Source organism: Myodes glareolus, chromosome 8 (assembly GCF_982192425.1).
Source record: "Myodes glareolus chromosome 8, mMyoGla1.1, whole genome shotgun sequence".
Taxonomy (NCBI): Eukaryota; Metazoa; Chordata; class Mammalia; order Rodentia; family Cricetidae; genus Myodes; species Myodes glareolus.
In genome coordinates this window covers 34,837,610-34,863,815 of record NC_142033.1, presented here as the reverse complement: position 1 = coordinate 34,863,815, position 26,206 = coordinate 34,837,610, and the positions used below count along the sequence as shown (strand labels likewise).

The 26,206-nt window shown below is 43.5% G+C and overlaps 1 protein-coding gene and 1 long non-coding RNA gene across 6 annotated transcripts in view; one reads left to right on the top strand and one right to left on the bottom strand.

The window, feature by feature from the left end:
• The window catches only part of Txk (TXK tyrosine kinase), a 54,272-nt gene that overhangs the window by 19,739 nt on the left and 8,327 nt on the right, over positions 1–26,206 (bottom strand). The window contains exons 2-9 of one of the 5 annotated variants that reach the window (XM_048415023.3): positions 25,062–25,157; positions 19,168–19,222; positions 17,934–18,036; positions 17,030–17,235; positions 14,145–14,210; positions 7,955–8,009; positions 1,377–1,456; positions 371–498 (exon numbers count right to left, since the gene is read on the bottom strand). In XM_048415023.3, coding sequence (XP_048270980.2) covers positions 371–498; positions 1,377–1,456; positions 7,955–8,009; positions 14,145–14,210; positions 17,030–17,235; positions 17,934–18,036; positions 19,168–19,222; positions 25,062–25,080 — 712 coding nt within the window. In that variant the 5' untranslated portion in view covers positions 25,081–25,157. Of the gene's footprint in view, positions 1–370; positions 499–1,376; positions 1,457–7,954; positions 8,010–14,144; positions 14,211–17,029; positions 17,236–17,933; positions 18,037–19,167; positions 19,321–21,423; positions 21,510–25,061; positions 25,158–26,206 lie in introns of those variants that run through there. The other 4 variants (XM_048415024.3, XM_085691789.2, XM_048415025.3 and 1 more) reach the window with 4 other exon arrangements.
• Positions 3,225–14,319, top strand: LOC146893831 (uncharacterized). The gene is made up of 3 exons (XR_015002693.2): positions 3,225–3,333; positions 11,278–11,352; positions 13,793–14,319. It is a non-coding gene; the product is annotated as an uncharacterized LOC146893831 (long non-coding RNA).

Genomic DNA, 26,206 nt, shown 5'->3' with positions numbered 1-26,206 from the left:
AGAACTGACTCCTCACTGCTGTGGAATAATCCTTTTGTACGCTGCCGTGACGCTGTTATGTTCTCATCGGTTTAATAAAGAGTCAACTGACCAGTAGCTAGGCAGAAAGAGGGTAGGTGGGAGAGCCAGACAGAGAATGCTGGGAAGAAGGAGGGTGGAGTCGCCAGCCAGACGCAGAGGAAGCAGGAGATGAACGTGCAGTGTTGAAAAAAGGGACCACCACGTGGTAGGGCATAGATAAGAAATATGGGTTAATTTAAGTTGAAAGAGCTGGTTAGTAAAAGTCAAGCATTCATAATTAATAATAAGTTTCTGTGTGATCATCTGTGGAGCCGGAGGTCCTGACAATAACCGCCTGTACCTCACTTACCAGCTGCATTGTACTGGTGATACTGGATCAGCTCTGGAACAGATGGAAAGAGGTGTCTCTCAGCAACATACCATTGTCCAGAGTCGTTCTTTTTAATCTGATAATGTTTTATTGAAGACTGTGCATGTCTGTAATCAGTAAAATGCCAGTTACTAGAGAAACAAAAGACTGCTTTAGAATCAAGTCAACGTGTTAGGCGGTGCGACCCCCACACTCACGCTTTCTTCCTGGCAATACTCCACGCTGATGAGAGAACAGATGGGCTCAACAGATACCTGGCCGTCCCAGGAAAACCCCTCAAATATCGTCCGGGTACCTCATGTTCAACATAACATTAGAAGACAAGCCCCATGCCCAGTGAAGCAAAGCTCGTCACGAAGCACACTTATCTCTTGAATGCTGAGTTTGACCAAACCAATGAGAAATTCCTTCATGAGGGATCGGAAAGGTGAGCTGAGGAGAGGAAAGTGGATAGAGGGAACTGCTGAGCAGGTAACTGCATCGGGCAGCTGTGGCTTCGTTACTAAGCCGCAGTCACACTGAGGTGGTCACTCCTCAGCTCCTTCCATCACTAAGGAAGGGCTGCTCCTGAGGCGCTGCCTCTCAGGCATCTCTACCTCACCACAAGTTCCCGTAGTCACAGAACAGCCTAGGCATAAAGGCACGGGAAGCTTGAGGAGCCCCTGAGCCCTCTGTGCAGGCCAACCCTAGAGGGGGTCTAAGGAACCCACCACTAGTGTCTCACAACTAATCTAATTTGATCAGGAGGGTTGGTTGGGAAAAGAAAGAGAAAGGAAGCTACGCCATAGACTCATCGTGTTACACACTTCATTTCCTGTAATAGATGGCAGAGATATAATGTGAACTGGGTGGTTGTCCCAGTTCCTAGGCCAGCAGTCTCCTCCCTAAGCTGAGTTCTTTCGCAAAGTCCCCATGTGATGGTGTCTGTGTAAAGCAAAATTGTCCCAAAGATTATCTCTAAAGTCATCACTACCACAACGCTTACCTTCCAGCTCTTGTAAACACAGAAATTGTATAAGACCCCAAATGTCTCGAATCTCTCACAATAAATGCACCTTCTTTAGCCTGCAAAGATAAAATTTATCCATTATTCAAGTGTATTCCTTCTTAGAAAAACAAACTGAGATATCTCTGATAAAAACCGAACCTACATAGATTTACTATAAGTAACTTATATTAAAAAAAAGTAAGTGACTTCTTTATTCTTACACTTGAAGAAGGAGATTACTTTTCAAGAGCACACTATCGTTGTATCTCAAAGATTTAGGAATCGTATGGGCAAGAGAAAGTAACTTAGATAAGAAATTTACAATGTGTGAATATTTTAAAACATTATCCTTGAGTTTTCCAGGGAAGGTCCAGGTCTGGACAACCTTGTACCCAGCATCTAGTGGTTTTTGTTGTGCTGAGGAGGAAAACAGGTAAAAATCGCTGATCCACATAAAAGCAAACTCTGAGTCGGGCTGACAAGGCTGCGTGCTAGAAGGGGAACGAACGACGCAGGGAGAACCTGTTTTCGGAAAGGCAGAGGGGTTAGACAAGGGATCAGAGTTCGTGAGAAAGAATACACATGGGGGATCCTGTTGGGAGTAGCAGACTGTTGTGGGGGTGCGTGAGATGAAGAGAAACGGAAGCGGGGGACACAGTAAGACTTTCAAGGCTCAGTTAAGAGCTAGGTCCCTGTGGACATTCTTGGAAGAAACTCCTCGAAAGCTGTAAATTGCCTTCTGATCATTTTGACAGTTAGACCGCTTTGTTTGTTATTACGCAGTTTTTCTGCCTCGGTGGGCGTGCTAATGTTAAACACCTGAAGACCAAACAGCCGCAGGGTCTCTCTCACGAAACCACCCACAGACCGGTGGTTCTCCACCTTCTAATGCTCCGTTCTTTAAAACAGCTCCTTCCTCATGCTGTGCTGATCCCCAGCCATAAAATTACTTTGTTGCTACTTCATAATAGTTATTTTGCTTCTGTTACAAATTTTAATGTAAATATTTGACATTCAGGATATCTGATATGTGACCCCACCCAAAGGGGTCCTATCCACAAGTTGAGAACCACTGCAGTAGAAGGTTCAAGGTTGTGTCTGGCAAGTGTGTGACCCAACAGCATGGACAGCCCCGCACAGCACACTTAAGATACCAAACACTGACTTCTTCCATACTGGCCCCAAAGCATTATCCTTGGCCGTCAACTGAGCTCTCTCACGGGCGTTGTAGATGACAAACCGCTGCTTTTACTGATTTACTGTGACACACGAGTGTTGTATCATATACCACAGGAAAACACAAGACGTTAATAACGAAGGTGTGAAAAGAAAATTTGCATGTGTGCCGTCTGTGTGTCTGGTATAGTAGGCAAGCTTACCAACATACAGAATATGCACGTAACAAAATTGTACATGGAGTGGTCTCTTCTTATAATGCTTCAAAGAAGGAAGAACGCAGAGAGCATTTTCGGACCACAAAGCGATAGAACTAGAAATCCCTAATAAGCTCCCGAGGACACTACCCCAAGCAGCTCCAGATTTTACATTTTCTTTTTTCTGACTCAAGGAAACTAAAATATAAATGAGGGGCTGCAGAGATAGTTTAGCAGTTAAGAGCACTTGTTGCTCTTCCAGAGGACCCAGGTTCAGTTCCCAAAGCTCACACTGGGTAACTCCTGTTCCACTAGACACGACATGTTCCTCCGTCCTCCGCAGGCGTGTAAGATCATCTTAATATCAGTAACATCAACCTAAACCAGGCTGGTGTAGGAGTTCCTGCTGTTTGTGTGTTGCTTTCATTGGTTAATGAATAAAGAAACTGCCTAGGCTTAGTTGATAGGGCCGAACTTAGGTAGGTAGAGAAGACAGAACTGAATGCTGGGAGGAAGAAAGCAGAGTCAAAGAGAAGCCATGGATCCTCCGCCTCAGACAAACGCTGGTTAGAATCTTGCTGGTAAGCCACAGCCACATGGCGATACATAGATTAATAGAAATGGGCTAAATCAAGATGTGAGAGTTAGCCAATAAGAAGTTAGAGCTAATGGGCCAAGCAGTGTTTAAATTAATACAGTTTCTGTATGGTTATTTTGGGTGTAAGCTAGCCGAGCAGCCGGGACGAATAAGCGTGCCCTCTCCTTACAACACCAGGCTGAACAAAAGAAAAAAATCACTGAATATTAAATCAAAATATTAAAGAAAATGTTAATAGATGGAACCCAGAAGCATCAAAATCCATATGCAGCACAGCCCATTGACTCAGAGAACCTGAGAATCTGTCCCGACTGTTGCCCACATGTCCAATGCAACCGTGGGAAGGTTTGTTTTTATGTGTCATGGTGATTCTGAGAGTGAGGAAAGCTAGGGATGACAGAGAAAGCCTCCATATTTCAAACAGTTTATGAACAGACAGGCTGGCCAATGAAGACAAGTAGAAAATACATATAATCCAAAATAATTTTTTATCATAATGAGAATGGTAACAAGAATGAGTGCAGAATAAAAAGATACTTCGTAAACTTATAAGGAATAAGTAATCTTCCCCTTACTCATTGCATCAGGAAAACATTACGAACGAACCAATAGTAGAAGTTTACAAAATAAAACCACTAGCTTCATCGAGAAACAGGGTAGTATTTTCTTGTAACCTTGGAGTAGGGAAAGCATTTCTGCATTGATACAATTTATCAACCTTTACAAATACTTTGATAAATTCAAACATGTAAAATTCAAATGCCTAGTCCATGCCAGAAAACAGTCGGAAAATTGAAAACCTAAAAGAAATATTGTCACATGCCACAAAGGATTAGTTTCCTTAGCTATAGCTACATAGATTCTGTAGATTCTGAGAAATGCATTAAAAATCCTGTAGACAACCATGCCGAGAATATGAACAGTTACAACAAAGAAAAATCAAAGACATAAAATGTAACATATGGAAAATGCTTGCCATCTCTAAGCTAAGAGAATGAGTCAAATTCGCAGTGAGAGGAGGCAGCAGAGGAAAGATCCAGATGTTTCACATGACGTGCTGCCTGGAAAGGCTGTGGGAAACAGCTGCTCTCGTGTTTCTGGCGGGTGCCTAGACCCCTCGCCACTCCTGCAGGGCACTTGGAGGTCTACGGAAGTTAGAAATGCGTATTTCTTTGGGCCTTGGGTTTCCATCTGGAGAGTTATTCTACACAAAGACTCATATAAATGGAAAAAGATGTGTGAGAGGAGAGAATCGAAGGCAACATTGTTTTAAAAGTGAAAGAGAGTACATCTCAGTTACCTTCCATAATGAACTGTTGATTTACAAATCATGATTGTGGTGCTCTGAAAGAAAGTGACCTCCATAGGGAGTGGCACTATTAGATGTGGCCTGGTGGAAGAAATGTGTCCCTGTCGGGGTGGAGTTTGAGGTCTCCTATGCTCAGGCTATGCCCAGTGTCAGGCTCCTGCTCTCTGCAGATCAAGATGTAGAACTCCCAGCTCCTTCTCCAGCACCATGTCTGCCTGCATGCTACCCACCATGATGATAATGGACTGAACCTCTGAACCATAAGCTCGTCCCTGTTAAATGTTTCCCGTCTAAGGGTTGCCTTAGTCATGGTGTCTCTTCACAGCAATAGAACCCCTGACTAAGACAGTGCCGAACCTAAACTAGAGAATGATACGCAGATAGAGTGAATGAGAGACGATTTGTGGACTGATGTCGGGAGACTCGGTGGGAAGAAGGAGCGGTGTGTAGAAGAGTATATGCGTAAGGGGCCGAGGAGGCAGACGGTTCAGTAGGGAAAACATTTGCTGTGCCAGCATGGGGATCCGAGTTTGGACCCCTAGAACCCATATAAATACCAGATATGTGTGGCAGCCTGCCTGGAATCCCAACACTTGGTAGGCAGAAACAGGGAATTCCTGAAACAATCTCCCTAGCTTAACTAGACAAATCAGCAAATTCTGGGTTTAAGTGAGGGACCCCACCTTAATATAGACTATAGAGGGCAATCAAAGACGATTCCAGGTGTCAGCCTCTGGCCTACATGCACTTGTTAGGGATGTGGTCCCTGGTAGGTTTACCATACTCCAGTGGATGGTTTTACCCCTGTGTATGTATGGGCAATTATTCTTAGCAGGTTATTTTTAAAAAGGATATGAAGTTGGAAGGGAGATGTGAGGAGAGATCTGGAAAGAGTTGGAAGAAGGGGGAGGTGAATATGATCAAAATGTATTGTATACTTGAATAACATTCTTAATAAATAGAAGTGTAAATTAACATCTTACTTTTCTATTCCCATGACAAAACACCATGACCAAGGCAACTTCTAAAAGAAACCATTTAATTCAGAACACATAGTTCCAGAGGGCAAGAGTCCATGACCTTCCTGATGCTGAACAGGGCATGGTGCTGGAGCAATGGCTGAGAGCTTACATCTCAACCACAAGCACAAGGCAGAAAGAGAAAGAGCTAACTAACGGTGTGGGCTTTTAATTCTTTAAACCACACCCCACCCCAGTGACAAACCTCCTCCAGCAAGGCCAAACCTCCTGATCGTTCCTAACAAATTTCACCAACTGGGACCAAGCATTCAAATCTATGAACCTATGGGCACCATTCTCATTCAAACCACCACAAACAGTCAAATTGTTCTGAATCAAGTCTTGAAAATACCTAGCAATATGAAGTCTGAAAATTCAGTGTGTACATGTGTATGCAAGATTCTTACAAGGAAGCTTATCACCCCAGTGTTCTGAACAGTAAGAAGCTGGAAACAACTGGAATATTTATAAACACTGAATGGATTTTATATATGCATACAAAGAAATATTAAGTAATATGGTGATTCTAAATGTATACATATGAATGATTTTTTAAATCATAAGAATCCAAAGTCTTGGATGGTGGCTCATACCTATTATCCCAGTACCTGGAAGGTTGAGGCAGGAGGATTGCCTCAAGTTTGAGTCCAACCTGGGCTACACGTTGAGGCTTTGTCTCAAAAATAAGCAAATATCAATGTATATGATCATCTTTATGTCAAGTGGTAAAATTATTTATGCACACATATAGATGATAAACATACAAATAGATGGAAATGAGAATGCATCCATCTTTGGGACTGCCTTTAGTGAATGTAGGGGGAATGATGGAGTGGGCTCCAGCTGTGCAATTTTAGACCCTTCAGAAATGTCAGGGCAGCGAGCACAGTGGCACGCACATGCCTGTAATCCGGACTTGGGAGCTAGAGGAAGGAATATCACAAATTAAAGATTAGTCTCAGTTATGAGGTGAGTTTGAGGCTAGCCTGGGCTACGTGAGGTGCTATCTCAAACAAAGGAAAACAGAAAACTGAAAAAAAAATCCTCAGGGTCAAGTTTTTAACATGGCATCAGTGTGGCAGGCATGTGGGCTATTCCATAACTCTTTGGTCTTGTCTTCAGCAAGATGAGACCTTCCAATTACAGGATCTCTTGCGCCAGACATACACAGTCCGGGATTTGGATCATGTGACCTATATCATCTTGCTTATTGCAAATCTGCTCCCAGCTTTCCCTCCTTTAATTTTCCAGGGTGGAGCTATTGATTTTCTGAGCTTTCTTTAACAAGCAGACCTGTCTAGGTTCTACCCACATCCTCATCCGAGGTCAAGTCTTGGTTCCCCATCTTCCACATGGCCCCCTAGTTTAGAGTGGGTCTTCTCTGCAACCTGGATCATTGCTGACATGGATTTTTTTTTATGTACCAAACTGACTCTCATTCACATTTCTAGCTTCTCAGCATCTGAGGGCAGCACAGAATGACACACTTCCTCTCCAGGTCCGGGTTTGACTCTTCATTTCCCCGCAGTTACCCTGTGCTGACAGTTGGAAACTTAGACTCTCCGCTGTTTTGATTTGATTTGACCTAAATGAGCAGTTTTGATCTGAATTTAATATTTTAACCACACACTCTCCTCTTTGTTCCTAAAGACTAAAGAAACCAGCCCTGAAGACTTCTCTATATTTGTGTTTTTTATGAGTGTAAGCAGAGGTCACAAGGTGAGAGGCTCTGTTGTGCAAAGGTCATATGGCGGTGGCGGTGTTCTCAAACTGTGGGTATGACCCCATGTGGGTCTAATAACCCTTGCACAGGGGTTATCTAAGACCATCAGAAGACACAGATATTTACATTACAATTCATAACTGCTCTTACAGTTATGAAGTAGCAACGAAAATAATTGTATGGTTGGAGTCACCAGAACATGAGGAACTGTATTAAAGGGTCAACATTAGGCAGGTTGGGAACCACTGTCATATGAGTGCCTCAGATACAGACTCCACTGAGAAAATGCATGTTGAATGAAAGAGTCTGAAGTCAAGACTATTTTAAGAGAAACACATTTCTAAAATCACAATGACAGTCCATGAGCAGGTGATCTTATGCAAATATGCCTGATTTTTGACTTAGAGAAATGTGCAGTGGGAGTGAGTTTGCAATGATATTTTAAGATCAGAAAGACTAGGAATACATATTTTTGAAGGACTACAGTCTTCATAATAGACTTCTCAGCATTCCTAGAAATGTTCACGGGTTATTTCTGGACACACTGAATTACCTCTTGCCTCAGTAGGCGTTCCGTCTGGTTTCTTGTAATGTTCTTATGATACCATCTGGAAAAGTAACAAAGAACACATTTTAACTTTGTGGGACTTTTTCTTCAAGAAAAAATACTCTAATCCCTTCGTCTTAAAGTCTTCATTTAGAATTTAGTTTAGAAAGCTCTAGGTGAAATTCAGATAAATAACAATGTTCTATCATGTTGCCAATTTACCAAGGTTAATACATTTTTTTTTCTCATTTCAAGCCATTCTATAGTTCATTCCACCACAGCTCACATCACCCTTCTGGTCCACAGAGTATTTATATATAACTTTGCATGATTTAACATTGTATAAAATTCCATGAAAAAATATGAAGTTAAGACATTACCTTCAGGGACTGGACAGATGGCTCAGCGGTTAAGAGCACTGGCTGCTCTTCCAGCCAACCTAGATTCAATTCCCAGCACCCACATGACAGCTCACAACTGTCTATAACTCCAGCTCCAGGGGATCTGACACCCCCACACCAACGCACATAAGATTAAATAAATAAATTATTTTTAAAAAATAAGGTATCTTTAACACATTCTTAGTTCTGTGAACAAACTAAAATACAGTCATTTCCATATCTTTATTTCCCCTCAGGAAGTTCCTGTCTGCGTGCTTTTAGAGATGTTAGGTCCCTTTCCAAAGTGAAATCCATCCTGACTTATCTAATTCTCCTTAATACATTCCCGCTACCCCCAATAGTACTTGACAGAGTTTATGAACAGGGACAGTCCACCCACAATCCTGACCCAACTGCCTCTCTTGTCTTCTCCCTCACCACAGTCTCCCCTGCTTCAGTAAGCCACACTGGGATTCTTTCTTTTCTGATAGTAGTAAGCACCCTTCCACCTTCAATCCCTGTTTTCTCTGCATTCAACATGTCATTAGGCGACCAGACGACACACAGTACGTATACTTAAATAACACTATGTGGCAAACATGTTGTTTAATATGACCAGGCTTAAGCAGTAGTGTACAGAAAAGAGGAAAACTGTCAAACAAGGAAGACAGAAAGGTCGAGAAACTTACAACTTCAAAACAGCATATTAACAAAGAGCTTTAAACGTAACCGAATATGGCTGGAAATACTGCTTTGTGGAGAGAAAAAGTCAACATTAAACATGAACTGAGTCACTATGGATGACCAGAGGTGGCTAACTGAAACTCCTGAAAGGATGGAGTCTCCCAGTACGTGGATTTCCCCTACCAAGTCTGCCTCAGAATCTGGATGGTCGGCTACCTAAACCACTAATTTAATGTCATTAAAATGAAAAATAAATCATAGAAAAGATGAACCATAGACAACAGGAAGTGATGGTGATGGATTTTAGACAAAGTAGTTAGCCACTCAAGGTGTGGCGGGGAAGATGTAACAGTGAACACCACTTGGGACTTTTAAAGGAATCCTGTAATATTAGAGGAACTTCAGTATGGCTCTGGGACTTCTTAAAGAAAGAAGAGACCCATCTCTTCAGAAGTGAGACAGTGTTAAAGGCACAGGGACAAACACGGACAGGTCGCCACTGCTCAGGCTGTAAAGTCTGCATGTTAAAGGAAAATAATGAAGGAAGTTCACTAAAATCAGCTGAACCTGTAAAAGGCCAAGGCTGTAAAGTGATACTCAGATTGAGAGGAGTTCACATAAATTGCATTCTTCAAGAATATTTTCCACCTGCTACAGTGTTGGTGCTAATATTAGTATTTTATGCTTGTTTATCATAGTGATAAACAGCAAAAGTGAACACATTCATTTCGTTTAAATCTGACTTTGAAATTCATCCACATGGAAATATCATAAGAATGATTTCAAAGTAGGTACCAAAGAGCCAGGTAGAAGAAGTCTGTGACAAAGTCAGGATCACTCAGGGACTCTTTCCTTTCTAAACAATGAAGAGGTTCAATGAGGGTAACACGAGATTGGGAGCAGCGGTTCAGAATTGCTTCCATTTAAATCATGGGCTAAAAGTCAGAAGGGCTTTTACAAAACAAGTTTCATTTTCCCTTGCTGAGTTTATTTTTGGCCCAGAATTGCAGGTTACAACCCTGTCTCCTGGAAGTTGGGGCAACAGGAACCGTATGTCGCTGGTGCAGTCCATTCACAATCAGGAGAGAGGGGAAGGAATTGAGGCTACACACTACACCTCTGCTTGCCTTCTACACTCTTTGTTTCCAGAACTACTTGGGATTTTTAATAAAAATCACTTTGCTGTAATGAATTTACAAATGAGAACACCATGCAACTAGACTTGTGATGGCCATTCTATTGCTGGTTGTCAACTCGACTACATCTGAAATTAACTAAAACCCAAAAATGGCGGGGCATACCTGTGAGGAATTTTCCCCCCTTAATTAAATATTTTGAAGTGGGAAGAGCCACTTCTAATCTGGATCTTTTGAGGTGGAAGATTCACTCTCAATCTGGGCCACGCCTTCTTTTGGCAGCCTATCTAAGGGAAATGGTGGAAGGAAGCGCTTTGCCTGCTTGCCCTCGCTCTCCCTAGCAAGCTCATTCCTTCACTGGCATTAGAGCCTATTTCTACAGGATTCCAGCATCCAATGAAGACTGAGACATCCAGCTTCATAGACTGAACACTACATGATGCTTGGACCTTCCATTGGCAGACAGCCATTGTTGGACTATCTGGACCACATCCTATAAGCCATTCTAATAAATTCCCTTACTATAATACATATAGGAGATTCATTCTATTAGTTCTGTTCCTCTAAAGAATCCTAACTAATATACCACTCAAATAATTGCCTGCTTTTATACAGTTAAGGATTCCCTGCCCAGGGAATGGTGCCAGCCGCAGTGGGTGGGTCTTCCCACTCAGTTAAGGCAATCAAAACAATCCCCCATAGATGTGCCCACAGGCCAACCTAATTAAGTCAACCCCTCACTGGGACTCTTCCCAGGTGATCATAGATTGCATCAAGTTGACAATTAAAACTACCACAGACTGTTATCTCTCATATCTAGACACCTTATATTAAACTAATACCAAACAATGTGAAATAAGAGTTGACAATTAAAACATAACATAGCATATGAAACTACAGTTCAGCAGAAACAGGCTGTGTGTGTATTACATAAGTCTTTGAGTGGCACACGCATGCACGCACGCATGTGCACACATACAGCCTTTAGCATTCTGGTGAGATTGGGTGCATTTAGGGTATGGCCATAGACATCTCTTAGGTTTCTAAGTAATAGGTAGCCCTGTTGTGTGCTTCATTTTCTGATCCAGAAACTCCATTACATCTGAAAAGGCAAATTTGCTTCCCTTAGTAGGTGACTGGGTAGCCCTAGGAGATGAAGGATTCAGTACAGAGGAAAGAAAGAGAAGTCGAGTTCACCTCCCAGGTAAAGTTGTCAACACATTTGCTAATTTAAATGTTTACAAATGTAAGAAGATATAGTATATTCTGCTTTTCCTGATTTCAAATGTATGATTAATTTTAAACTTGTTGTTTGAAGTAAAAGAGAATTTGACTAATTTGCAAATATTTGCACAGTTAGAACTTAACTTCCCACATGATTTAAATGTTGAACTTTCCAGCCTCATCTGAAGGACTTCCACGGGACTTAATACACCTGCAAATTTGCTCAGCTAATTATGTGAAAAACTTAAACCATGACTGACTATACCCAGTTTGTTAATGCAAATCAGATGTATCAGGAAATCTCATTGACTGGCCTGATAAATAGGACTAAATATTGAAGTATATTTAGTAGGTAGAATTTGAATTACAGTGATTCTTATTTATTTAAATTTATGAATAATTTATTAAGACCCGCCTGTTGAGTTTGAAAGATTACTGAAAACTGTGATAGTAGAACAGACTATTGGTAATTTAGGTGTGTGTTTAGCACCAAAGCAGCCATCAATCTTTCTACACACCAATGTTCCCCTGAAATAACAGAGGTTCCCCCATCACCTTTCAAACTGCCTCCTGCCACCCTGAGAGCTCTTGTCACGTTCTGATAGACATCGTCCCTATACCAACTCTTCCGCCTACACCCGTCACTTTCCCCGTTTTCTCCTGTGATTCCTATACTACTCTTTAGAATAACAATTTAGTACTATAATTTAGAAAAGTATATTTGTTTTTAAATCTAGAATTGTTTAAAGTCCCTTTTCTCCACTACTTATAAGCTCCATTAAGGCAAGGAGGGTTCCGTGTGGTCTAAATTGTAGCCTCAGGGCTTAAAGAGGCTGATATCAGATACATTAATGGAATTGAACACATAATGGGATCCAGGTGCTGAAGTAACAAAGGCATGTCGATCACCCGTAAAACTAGATCGGGTGGGCCAAACTCCAAAGGACTTCCCCATTACCGTCATATGTTTACTATGTTCCACGTGTACCCACTCTTTGGAGCATTCGGAGGCAGTAGGCAGTGTTGCTCCTGCACTCGCACCTCCACCTATGGTGGTCCTTTTGTATAGTCATCATAAAAGTGGATGGTGCGTACTAAGTGACCCATATGTTTTAGTGATTAGTGATGGTAACTATTACATTCCTATTTCAATGCAGTTGTTTACAAAGAAATAAAATTTAGTGAGTAGTCCTAAGATTTGAATCACTAAAAAGCTTGATTTTAAAATGTACGTAACTCAGAGTCCAAAGAAATGAAGTGGAAATTCTGTTTTGTTGGGTTTTCTTGGGGTGGGGGGGGGAAGCATTGAGGCAGGGATTTTCTGTGTAGCCCTAGATGTCCTGGAGGCTGGCCTCAAACTCACAGAAATCCACCTGCCTCTGCCTCCTGAGTGCTGGAATTAAAGGTGTGAGCCTGACACCAGAGCTGTCTGATTTAGAGGATCCGATCTCTGCAATACAAACAGCCTTAAACCAGAGTCTTGGCTTAGTCTAAACAAAGGAAGCAATGAGCAAATGAGCTATGACTGAAAGAAACGAAAGTAACATAGCTGAGAGTCTGTTCAGTAACCACCAGACTCTCGTCACACAGGTCACACATGTCTGCTTTGATCTTCTGGAAAATCTGAACTTGAACAAAGATACGAAAAAAGTCCTGTTTTTTCTAATTATTCTGGGTTGATTTTCATACACAATCTCCTCTAAGCTAGGCTTCTTTTTCTGGTCAGCTTCAGCACAGGGGAGCAGCGAGACCCTATGGGGCAGGCTGGAGTGAGTGACCATAAGCGGACGTGAAACTGTTTTCTAAGGGAGATGGCTCAGTCCCCTGAATGGGGTGGAGAGTGGAGAGTGGAATCTCGGGCCAAAGAGTCAGGTCAACAGAAAGAACATTTCAGGCAGAAATGAGTGAAGGCGCTTTGTGATGGAGCTGAAGAGCATGGTGGGAAGGAGGAAGAGACAGCCAACAGTCTGAGAAAGCCATGTTAGATGTTAGCCATGTTAGATGGGCCACATGCTCTATGATCATCTTCATCTGTGAAGGCCTGCACTATTCACCAACACTTTCAAAATTGGAATCATTTTAGAGAAAGATGTACTGAATCTTGCCTAAAGTCGTGGCGAGGCACGACTATGCATATTGCAATGCATATGTTGGAAGCATATGCTAATTGCAAGTTAAGTCCGAGGGAGGAGGGGGCATGCATTCAAGCTGTCCAGGTCAAGCACTTTGGACCTATAACTTAATCTGTTGGCCTTACTTTTTCACCTGAAAAGCGAGGATCTACGAAGCCATTGCTCAGACCTTCCTATTCCAAAGCTATAATGGCTATCAAAAAGGAATGAAGCCTTTTAAAGCATAAATTGGATAAGCAGACTTAAAGATTTTGCAAACGGTATAATCAGCCTCCCTCTTGTCCTCAGGTATTTCTAAAAAGCATCAAAACCGGAGCCAGCATCTGAAATTGGCCTGTGCCGACTGTCGGATCGCAATCTGTCATTTTGAAAAGCAAACGTTCCATGTAGGACATGCAGTACAACACGTGTATCAGTGTCTCTACAGCGTGGTTGTGCCAAACCAAATAAACACAAGCTTAAGGCGGATTCTCAGAAGCAGCCGAGCTAAGAATTGGAGGTCTCTCTATTGCTAGGGCTACCGAATGTGTTAGTTTCCTTTTCTTTTACAAACCTGAAAACGGTCTATACTTCAAAGTTCCCAGCAAGTCCCTGATTGTCATAGGTTAATCACAGTGCAGGCTTGGGAGGGGGCACTTACTCATATATTTCTAAATTGGTGACTCTGTTTTCTGTCACGTAGTTGCTTGGGATTAAGCCTTCATTCCTACAACACAAAACAATACAAAACCCATCTTGAGTTTGTAACAGTGAGGTTTGTAACATTACCATGACGTGTCTATAATTACTTAAACCCCAAAGATGTAGGGGAGAAATCAAAAGCATTTTACTCATTAAACTGTTAAAAGAATAAAAATGTTTTTCATTTCCAACTCCACAAAAATTTCTACACAGTCAACACTAAGATCCTGACGTACAAATGAGCTATTTTAAGAGATTTTATGACCCTATTTCCTTTTCTTCTCTTCCTTCTTCCTGTCTGCCTTCCTCCCTTCCTCCATCCATCCATCCTTCCTTCCTTCCTTCCTCCCTCCCTCCCTCCCTCCCTCCCTCCTTCCTTCCTTCCTTCCTTCCTTCTTTCTCTTTTGAAATAATCTCCCCATGTAGCTTAGGCTAACCTCAAATCCCAGGTTCTCCTGTGTCACCTCAAGAGTTGCAGGGTTGCAGGCTGGTGCCATCATGCCCAGCTCTGCTATGTATTTTCAAAGGAAAGTGGATGCAGCTCTGAGTTTTGACTCGACTGCACTGTTCAGTGGAAAGAGCGTGGGCAAGCTGAGGGCTGTGCCATTGGCTTCACGGTAGATGGACTATTGAAAGATTTCAGATTTAGAAAAGAAGCTTTTTATTTTATAGTTAAATGTATAGCGTTTATAAAACACTGCCAAAATTCTGTTTTATTCTGTCAGTATTGGGTCAAAAGGGTACCCTATTTCTCCTCAAAAGGGCAAGCCAACTGACTCGTCCAAAATTGAGTCTGGGCCCAGTTCAACCTCGACTATGGGAGGATTTCTTGTGGTTAGATAAAAGCTAGCATTCTACAGGAACTAATGAAACTGGTTCCCACCTGTCATTTCCCCTACCTCTGGCAGAGTGGCCACCTGTAATGCTATCAAAGTCCAGCTGCCTCCAGGGTTCCTCGGGATTCCAAACATCTGCTACACATGTCAAGGTCCACACCTGGGCCTTGCATCCTGGGCCTTCTTACTTCCCCAGGATTCCATCCTCCAAGATGCCTATTTGTTCTCTATAATATCAAGGTTTCCTCCTACCCCACTACTTTCATTATACTATCTATCTATCTATCTATCTATCTATCTATCTATCTATCTATCTATCTATCTACTTATCTATCCACCCATCCATCTATCTATATATCCATCTGTCTATCTCATCTATCTATTTATATCATCTATCTATCTATCATTTATCTGCCTATTTATCTAATCAATCTATCATCTTTCGCTAGCTACTTACTTTCTCTTTTTCTCTTTCTCTAACTATGCTATATTCTCTCTCTCTCTCTCTCTCTCTCTCTCTCTCTCTCTCTCTTTCTCTCTCTCTCTCTCTGGCTGTCTTGTTATGTCCACTATTTTCCCCCACTTCCCTAGCCCTGGCCATCTCCAGTCTGCTGACCTTGTTCAGTCTGCTTCCTTTTCTCTCTGCTCTCTTTCACATTGACAATAAATGCTTTAACCATATCACGGAGTGGTCATGTTGACAGTTTCTTTACTGACCCCCCCTCACATACAGTCACGACTTCCAACTAGTCTCTTTCCTGCACCTAACTCCACTGTTCACTTAGTGATTCTTTTCAATGAGCTATGCTCACATGTTGAAATATGTGGTGTTGTTCATAGACTTAATTTACAGAGAAGTTATCACACTTCAAGGCTTGTTCTACAACTTACTTTCAGTTTGTCGGTAATGCATCTTGGTTGTCTTTTGGTCATTTCAAAAGGAGGTAAAAGGACAGGAAAAAGAGAACTCCTGGTCTCCCCACTGACATGTGTCATATCTGCAGCTTCCGTATCTAGGGCAGGATGACTATTTGCTAGGCATTAGGAACTTCCCCACTTGAACCCCACCTTATAGGAATAGTCTGACTTGAGTCCAAGACCGTGCTCAAAGATTGCTTTACAGCATTGCTTATAATGGAGGAGGGGCCAAACTAAAATGTGTATACATTGTAGAAATTTAAAGTAATGGACCTTAGTAGTTCCTACCTTTTTATTGATATTTATTGAGCTCTACAGTTTTCTGTTCCCCTCCCTGCCTCTCCCCTCCCCTTCAACCCACCCCCAAAGTCCCCATGTTCCCAGTTTACTCAGGAGATCTTGTCTTTTTCTACTTCCCATGTAGATTAGATCTATGTATGTCTCTCTTAGCGTCCTCATTGTTGTCTAAATTCTCTGGGATTGTGATTTGTGACTACGTTTAGCTTAGTCACTATGATATCAATTGATTATTATAAGTCTTCCTCGATAGATTTCTACTTTACACCCTGAGACAGAATCTCTCAATGATTTTTGAGTTCCTCAGGTCTACTAGTCTAGCTAGCCAGCTAGCTCCAGGAGTTCCCTCCTTGGCCTCTCTCTAGTGCTTGGGGTTACAGGAGGCCCACCAGGCTCGCTAGACTTCGATGTGTGTTCTAGGGATCCAGATTCTGGTCCCCACCTTTGTGGGACGAGCACTCTATGGAGTAAAGCCAACTCCCCAGTCCTTATTTATTATTCCTATTCTACAAGTCCACCCTTAGACAGTGATCCGCAGGACACGCAGGGTCGAGTGGTAGCATGGGTGCGGGGGTAGGGGCGTTGTGGAGGCAGGGATACAATCACCTGCCAAGAGTCACTGTATTCTACTGTTCTCTTACAAACGGGGATGCAGAGACTGTTTTTTTCCCATGCGGAGCAAAGAGTTTTAAGATCATGGGGGGGTGATGACCTACTATGCAGGGTCTCCCCTTGCATCCTGAAGCCTACAGAGGTTGAGGAAAGATTAATAAGGATTCAACCATCATCTTACCCCAGATGGTCCCTGGCCCTCCACCAGTGAGGATCACACCTCTCCAATATCAGGTATTCCTCTGCTCTCTTTAGTGCCAAATTGCAGGGCTCCCGGGGCATGAAATCATAGAGAGCCTTAACCCGGATCCTCTCTTCAGCAAGCACTGAGAGCGGGAGGGGAGGCAGCGGCTTGCGTTTTGAGGGTTGTGCCCCTCCTCTGTTGGACTGTAAAAAGAATTATCGTTTTAGTCATTTGTACCAAAAAAGAAAAAAAAAAACAAAAACAAAAACAAAACAAAAACCAACACCAGGACATATGCATCTGCCTCCATGTCCCTTTACTACCCAGCTCCACCAGTCCACCCAGGCAGAAGCCAGGCACGTGTGCTGCAAATGACTGGCGGCCACACAGCATCAGGGGACTGGGACACACTTGTCATTTTGTGACTTTTTGAAATCACAGATTCTCTCGACAGCATAGCTTTGGAGTTTCGTACGTCGTGATTCTCAAAAGATGACTTACCCTGAAACAGTTTCATTTGGCTTTAGTGATTGTTCGCCTGTGAAAAGAGAAGCCCACACCTTCCCACCTCCCGCCCTTCCCTGTGCTATAAGCTTGTGTCTTGGAGGAGTGTTCCACCCTCCCCAGGCTGCCATCTCCCCTCATCTGGAATTTAACCCTCAACCCAAGATGGCAGGAGCCACAGTGTCTTTTCCCACTGGTCACTGTCTTGTTTCAAACTCTATCTTTAAGTCTAGCAGAGTAGACTAGACTTAACTGGATTTCCCCCTCACTTTCTTTTAGAACACTTATTGAGCTCTTACTGTGTACCGATCCTGATTTTAAGTTTTAGGCCTGGCCACAGCAGGACCTTCCCAGGGAGCTTGCCTGTGGGGGGACTCCCTGAGGAAATAATACTCACTTGCTTCTTGCTCTTCAGCTTGTCGAGCCATGGCCTGTGACGTTGGGAACAATTTTCTGCAGGTTCTTCATTTTTGCTGAGGCTTATCTGTGTTCTTACTTGCCTAGCATCAAAAAGCAATCATTTTACAAACAGTTGTTCATAATGAGCGTATTCCCGAGTCCTTCAGAGTCTTTCAGAGATAAAGCAATCCGTGTACCCTTTTCTGAGAAAGATAACTTTCTAGTTCTAACTCCTCGAGCAGATTCTGAACTACTACTCTAAGGATTTTGGTTTCTGCACCCAGAGGTCAGAAAAGAGAAGTGAATTCAGAGTTGTTTCAAAATAAAGTTGCAAGAATCTGTCACGTGCCCCGAGTCCAATACTTTTGAGAGGTCTAAAACTCTAGTCAATCCAACAAACACTCTGAGTCAGGCAGCGTGCAAAGCGCTTTCCAGTTCGTCCCTGTCACCTCTGGTTGCACAAGTACAGGCTGAATGATAAAGAACACAAATGTAGTCAGGCAATGGTGGCCCACGTCTTCAATCCCAGCATTCGGGAGGCAGAAGCGGGCAGAAGAACTCTCTCTGAGTTCACAGAGCAAGTTCCAGGGCAGTCAGAGCTGTTACACAGAGAAACTGAGTCTTGGGGGGTGGGGGAACACGTATGCACCCTAACTCCACTGTTTCACACTGTAGCCTCAGACAAAGCAAAACCACCTCTCTGCGCCTTGGTTTTCCTCATCTATAAAGCAAGGATTATAAAGGAAAACGCCGTGGGAGGCTTTGAGAGCTATGTGAGGGAACAAAAGCAAACCTTTAGAACAGCGCTTATCGAATGGCTGAGACGTGATGCCTTGAGCTAATTTTACACAGTCACGCACCAAAGCAAGACTTGCGTAGCGAGTGTTATCATTAATATAGGATTCTCATGCTTAAGGGGGAAAATTACTGAGGGGAACACAGACATACAACAAGCAAACAAACAAATGAGGGCAGAACCATGCCACATTCTGTGGGAACATACAGAAGTGAGTGTGTGCAGGGTGGTGCAGGATGGGGGGGATGGAGCACCAGCGCACCCCTACAACTTGACTTAAGTCTTTAAGAAATCGAGCCGAGCTGATCAACAGGGACCCAATGGGAGAAAGCGTCCCAGACAGAAAGCAAAGAGACGCAGACGAGAGACTCAACAGACAGTCAAGACACTGCATTAACCCGTTTCCCTGAAACTGCCCACCTGCCGGCCGACTCACCTCTCCTGCATGGAACAGCAGCAACAGCAGCAGAGAACAGACTGGAAGGTGCTATCTGAAGAGGAGATCATGGTCACTGTTAGAAAGCCGTGGGTCCATGACAGGGGGTAGCTGAAGCTGACTGGGCCCCGGATAAGAGCGGGGAAATCATGACTATTCAGAAACAAAGGAACATCATAACCCTCTTTAGCAGTGGAGACCAAAAAAAAAAAAAAAAAAAAAAAACCTGTCACCAAAAGAAAAGTTACTGGCACCCTGACCAGTGTGGTTTCCCTTCTCAGGCTCTTCTTTCTGGCCTGGTTTCTGCATTTCCTTTGTCATGAGTGATCAGGGGTCAGTATATTCTATTGCTTTTGTCACAGCCAGTGTTGGCCATCAGTATAGAAGAATGGGTTTCCGGAAACAGTGAAGTTTGAAGTTAGGACCACCACAGTTTTTTTTTGAAAGCTTTTAGAATGAAAACTAAGCTCTCCTCTTCACCACAGAGAGCTGGTAAACTTAACCTTTGTCTGATTTTAAATTAGACCACCAATTTATTTTTCCTAGTTTCTGATTAACAAGACAAGTAGTTTGCCACTGCCCATGAACCCATGTCTGTTAACGGCTCAGACTAACTCTTTCCCTCGGTCAGCAAACTACCGGGCTCCCTGAAGTCTCGGGAGGCCTTTCTTTCAGTGTTAATTTCCAAGCTGCTTCTGAATGAGACACTTACACAGCAGCTATTTCTAGCCCGTAGGTACAGGCTTGCAATGCAAGCTCATCTTACTGCTTCTTGTGTGGTGATGAAGTAACCCTCACAGACACTAAACCATCACCCTCATTAAAGTAGCTACTGGTGTCAACAGTGAACCCTTTGGGCCTGGTGTGTCTGCAAAGGTCTTCTTCAACATTGACATTGGGACCCTCAGATAGCAATGTTGGAGCTCATAGACCTCCTCCAGTGGCTGGTGCTCCAGAGGCTGGTGCTCCAGTGGTTAGCGCTCCAGAGGCCAGTGCCTCACCAACCGAAGGTCCAGGCCCCTTTAATGCTGCTGGCCCAGTGAGAAGAAAGTGGAAGCCTCGAATGAAGAACGTGATGACGCCATGGGCTTCGGTCTTTTTGACTACATGTCTTTTGAAACAAGAAACTGGACTCCTAAAAGCCTGTGGGGACCAGTCCTCACTCTCAGCTGTGAGTTACTTTTCAAATAGAAAATGCTCAGCAGCGGAGTTCAGAAACAACTCCAAATTCCTGGGATTTTTCAAAAGTTCCGTGTGGACAGAACCTAATGCTGTTGCATTCTTCCCAGGCCATGACCAGCGACAGTTTGAGAAGTTCATAATTAGGTCGTTTCGATGAACCACATTTTCCCTGGCTCTCAACGCGACCAAATGAATTTTAGTTCTGGCTTTGAATCTGCCTCCTAGGCAGCACTAGGATAGCAGATACCACTCTAGGCAGGCCTCCAACAGGGAGAAGCATTTGCTGGGTGTGGGATTTCACACCTTTAACTGTCTGGAGACATTGGCAGGTAGATCTCTGAGTTCAAGGCCAACCTGATTTACATAGCAAGTTTCAGGCCTTAAAGAGACTCTATGTTTAAAAAAGATTTAAAGATTTGTTTATTTATGTGTGTGTGTGTGTGTGTGTGTGTGTGTCCCCAAGCCCAAGGAGCATAGAAGCTGGCATTGGACCTTCTGGAGCTGGAATACAGGCACTTATAATCCATACAACATGGGTGTTGGAGCCTGACTCTGGTCCTCTGTGAGCATACCAAATGCTCTCAACTACTGAACCTTTTCTCCAGACCCCATAAAAAAGCTGCTTAGAAAGGTATCAATCACAAAGGTATCAATCACAAAGGTATCAATCACAAAGGTATCAATCACAAAGCAATAGACAGGAGTAAAGGGGCCACAAAGATATGTGAGGCGCTACCTTTAACTGCCCTTTTCTGCCACTGTCTTTAAGCCTAAAAGGCCGCGGAGAACGAGAGAAAGCAAAGTGGAAGAGAGGTCACCTCGCTCCCAGCTTCTACGATCTGACGTTAAGGGAATCAGCTGGCTCCAAGCATTTCTTCCCCTACATTTTCCCACCGGCCTTTCCTCGGCACGATTCAACCAGAAACCAGACGGTTTCAAATCACGCTACTCGAACCCTTCCGTACTCCCCACACACCCTTGCCACGGTAGAAAGCAGGCTGAGAGGAAGGAGTAAGAAAAGAGACGGAGGTGGTGGAGCCATTATGAAGCTTGGCTACCATAGTTAACCCCTACCATATCTGTATTCACGCAGTTAGAGATTTGCATTTCTCTGACTTAGACTCAGCCGTTGCACACTCACTGAACTGCTGACACGCTGGGTGTGCAGTTATGAACTCTGGTCTCCACCATGGGTTAAAGTCTAGTCCCAGACACACCCCTTAGCCGACCCCATTGCTGTGTATGACTCGTTCTGACTTAGTTACTTTCTCTTTTCTTTTCCTGCAACAAAGAAGCATCTGAAGACTTAAAAATAAAATTTATTTTCTCATTCCTAAAGATCTTCAGTATGTCATGTGACTAAATGTTCAGATCCCAGTGCGTCTGTCAATTTTCATCAGCTTTGTATGACGTTTATATGAGCAAACTGTCAAAAAGAAAGAAAGAGAGACAGAGATGGACAGACGGACAGGCCTCTCCTCAGAGGGAAGTGACTTTAGCCCTTCAGAACTCCGTCTGCTTTGGAGGAATGAGTTCAACTGGCATGCTGACCCATTTACTACACAGTTGCTGTAGAGTCTCACGAGATCTGTGTCTATCGGTCCAGGAGACAAGTACGTATAGGTTAAACAAATGAGGAAAACAGGTCAATACGGGACTGCCTGCGGCAAAGTGCCACGTCCAAGTTTATTTAGAGGTATTCCGATTCAAACCTTTTACCGGCATTCCTCTCCCTGTATCTCCGCTTTCTCCTTCTCATTGGACCATTTCTGTCCATACAAACACACTGTCCATCCAGCCACTGTCGCTGAACAGAGGGCCCAGTAGCCATATTTCCTACACCAGTTTTACTCCATTAGTGGTCAAATGTGGACACGAATAGCCTACACTTGTTGCTTCTGATTGCTCTCCTATCTTCTCTTTCTTCTGAAACACTGCTCTAAACATGGACACACACCATGAAATCCAGGGGTCAATTCCAAGCTGTCTCACATGACCTGTACTGTGGCACTATTTCTCCTATGCTTGCTCTAGGCTTCTTTATCTACCTCTCTGGCCTCTTCATCTTGGACAGCCTCCAAAGCCTTTGATCTGTTCTTGGTCTCATCCCCTCTTTGATGATTTCATTTCCTCCGGTGGCTTAAAAAGACTCATCAGTTCATGACCCACAGATGCACACATCCAGTCCAATTCTAATGCGCTCCAGCTGGACACAGCCAAACAAACCTTCAAATTCTCCATTTGGATGTCGAGTAATCACCTCGACTGGATGTTGAGATGAAAACTGAGCTCTTTTTCTTCCTCCCTTCCCCATCTTTCTCTACCCACCCTTATCCATCTCATCAAAAGTGGTCCTCTATCCCCAGTGGCCCAGGCCAATGACTTCTCTGTCGTCTTCAGCTCACCTCTTTCTCTCACACCTCAAGCCAATGTGGCAGGAAAGCACACGCCTTGAAAACAAAGTGAATTTAGCGACATGCATCTGTAACACTGGCACTCACGGGATTGAAGCAGCAGGACTGCCATGAGTTCAAAGCCAATATGAGCTACGTAGTAAATACAATGCAAGCCAGGGCTACATAGCAAGACCCTGACTTAAATGGTGTGTGTGTGTGTGTGTGTGTGTGTGTGCGTGCGTGTGTGTACACGCATGTGTATTCATGTGTGCGCACAGGCTTGTATCTCCAAGAATTTCAGTATTTCAGTTCTGGAGATGGATCGTGGTTAAGGTCGTACAACAATGTGATTGTATTTAATGCTACTGAAAATAGTTAAAACAGTGAATTTTCTTCAGAATATTGCTATAGCTTGCATCTTGACTATGCCACCAAAGTCTGGGAAGTGAAGGCCTGATTCTATCTATGGTATTGCTGAAATACGCTATAGGTGGAGAGGAGGGGACCTAGGAGGAAACTGGGCTATTGGGAGTGTATTCTTGAAATAGTTATTGGAAACTCAACCCCTCCTTTTCCTTTCTCTTTGCTTCTTGAAGCCGGGAGCCAAAAACTGCCCTCCCTCCTTTTAACTTCGTTTGCTAAGCTTTCTGATCCAGTAACAGAAAGATGACTAACATGCTTCCTCCCCATAGACAAATAACACCCCCACACAGACAGTCCCCCCACCCTGTCTCATCTGTAACTGCTATGGCCAAACCGCTGTTATCTCACCTGCTGGCTTCCTATTTTTACCCTGACTCCTCTACAGTGTGTTCTCAGCACAGTGGCCAGAGCAACCTCTTTTTGAACCCATCAGACCCTGTTACTCTTGGTCTGCAAACTCACTGGCTGTCCATCTCATTCAGAGTTGAAGTCACCACTCTCAGGGCAGCCTAGGAAACCCTCCATGATTGGCCTCCTTTGGTCCCTCACTTCTCCTCCAGGTTTCTGCTCACTTCCCTCCAGTCCCCAGCCCCCACTGGCTGCTTCTGCAGCACATCAGGCCAGCTGTGGGCGTGGACTCTAGGCTTTGGTTTAGCCTAAAGTGCCTTCCCTCAGGCTCGGCAGCATCAGGGCCCGGCAGTCCCTCCAAGCCTTTGCTCACATCTCGCCTTGAAGTATGTGTCTACTATTACTGCCAGCTGTGGCGTCAACCAGAAACTTCTACCTCTGCGCTGTCTTCTTTTCTTCCATTCATTCATTCTCTCCTTTTCACATACTATGCAATTTACTTTTTTCTTTTAATTTTTTGCCTTCCCTTTAGAAAGTAAGCAGAGTTTTTTTTTTCTTTCTATTGAACTTATAGTTATTTCCCAAGAGACTAGAACAGTTCTTCAGAAATGTAAGTGGTAAATATTTTTGGATAAGTGAATGAGTGAATGTGTTTGGAGGAGCATCAAATTATAAGCTTGCTGAGAATATGTTTTGGGGCCAGTAAACTGTCTTTGGCAACTGAGTATGGATACAGAAGGAAACAGGGAGCTCTGAGGACACAGAGGATTGGGGTGTGAAGGTCTTTGAAGCAGAGGAGGCCCAGGCCTGAGGCCTTTCCTTCTTGTTGTGGTGGGTTGTGAACAGATAGTAAGAGGGACGAATAGAAAAACTAAGGTGTGTCTGACTGCACTTATCCTAGAAACATAGGCGATGGTGTAGTCAGGTGTGCTAGGACCATGTCTGACTTCACTTTTTAAATCTGACCTAAAATATTTAATGTAATCAAAGCTAAGAATCGTCACTTTACATGGTTTCTGTATGTTCCTATTACCAAAATGTTTAAACTTTAAAAATCTATAAGCTAAAAGAAGACAAACCCAGAAAGTCAAACAAGGCTATGATTAGGTAGGCAGCCGTTCTAGGACTTTGTATATATATATATATATGATTTTTAGTGATGGATATGAGCAGGTTTTATTTCTTTAATTCATCTACCATCTTATGCTTTTATGATTCATCTTCTCCACTACCCTCAATAAGAAACCCACCTAATGTTTCTGCTCCCTGATCTTCCCATGTCTGTCTGTCAGGCCACCACAGAAATTTAGAGTTCTTTTCTAGACCCACCCTGTATAACCAATCAGCCGTCAGTCTGTTCCCACCCTGTATAACCAATCAGCCGTCAGTCTGTTCCCACCCTGTATAACCAATCAGCCGTCAGTCTGTTCCCACCCTGTATAACCAATCGGCCATCACTCTCTTCCCATCCCGTATTGCCAATCGATGATCAGTCTGTCCCATCCTGTATATCCAATTGGCCATCAGTCTGTCCCAGCTTCTCACCTTTTCTCTTCTTTCCCATTTTGTCATCCAGCTTGTTCCAGCTTTCACCAAATCACATGCACATTAGTGCATCCATTCATCTGCTCTCACCACGACCTGGTGGAAAGGAAGCACTTTACAGACATAGATCACGATCCATAGAGAGGTTGCGTGAGACCAAACAGGAACAATACACCTTGAAAGTTAATGGGATAGCAAAAGAGGAAGAACAGACCTTACAGGTTAAGGGTTCTGTTTGCAGGTAAGGCAGTTAAGGAGTTCCTGATTGTCCTATGTAAATCCTTTCAAGTTAAGACTTCTGCTTATAGTTAAGAAAAAGTCCCTGTTTGTGCTGTGCTTGACCAAGGCTTCTGTTTGTAATTAAGAATAAGTTCCTGTTTCTTAGGTCTGATGGAAACTGCTTGCATCCTCATTCAGAAGGTATATAACCTTACCCTCGGTCCTTCCCTCTCACTGTATAGCAGCCAACTCTCTCACCCCTATGAACACCTTCCCTCTCCTAGAAAAGAAACTTCAAGAGGCCAGCAGGGACTGCCCTCTCAAATCCCAATTTAGGATGAGTCCTGGATGCACCCCAAAATACGGCTTTCTTTAATTGTACAGTCATGGGTTTGGTTCTTTTCTCCTCTCGATTCTCAGGCTTAACAGTTACTCCCTAGGAGAGTCAAAGAGCTACTCTGTAGAGATGCAGGACCTGAAGCTAAGTTTGGACCTGACTTTGCCCTGTGCTGTCTCTTCCCGTCATCCTGTGGTCCCTAAGGGGGCCTCTGCTGGCAGCTCGCTGTCTTCACTAGAACTCTGCCCTTGGTCATCAAGGCTTCTCCACTCGGCTTTGTTGTCCGCCACTCCTCCTGCCTCCCCTGTCCCGCTCACTCTGTTCTCAGAGATGCTTTGAACACTTCTGAAAAGACCTCCGGTTACAATCCCGTCCCATCTTTCTGTGGCTCCTCAAAGCATGTGTCATCTGTCCTGGGCTGTGCTGCTGAATGAGGTCCCACTCTGAATGGCCATCTCTTTTTGTAGGCTTTACTTCTCTCGGGTATCTCAACCTCTCCATTATTGCAGTTGACACCCGATGGTTCTTTACTGTGGAGGGCCTTTCTGTGTAGCACCTCTAGTGCACAGAAGAGGCACGCAGCAACAAG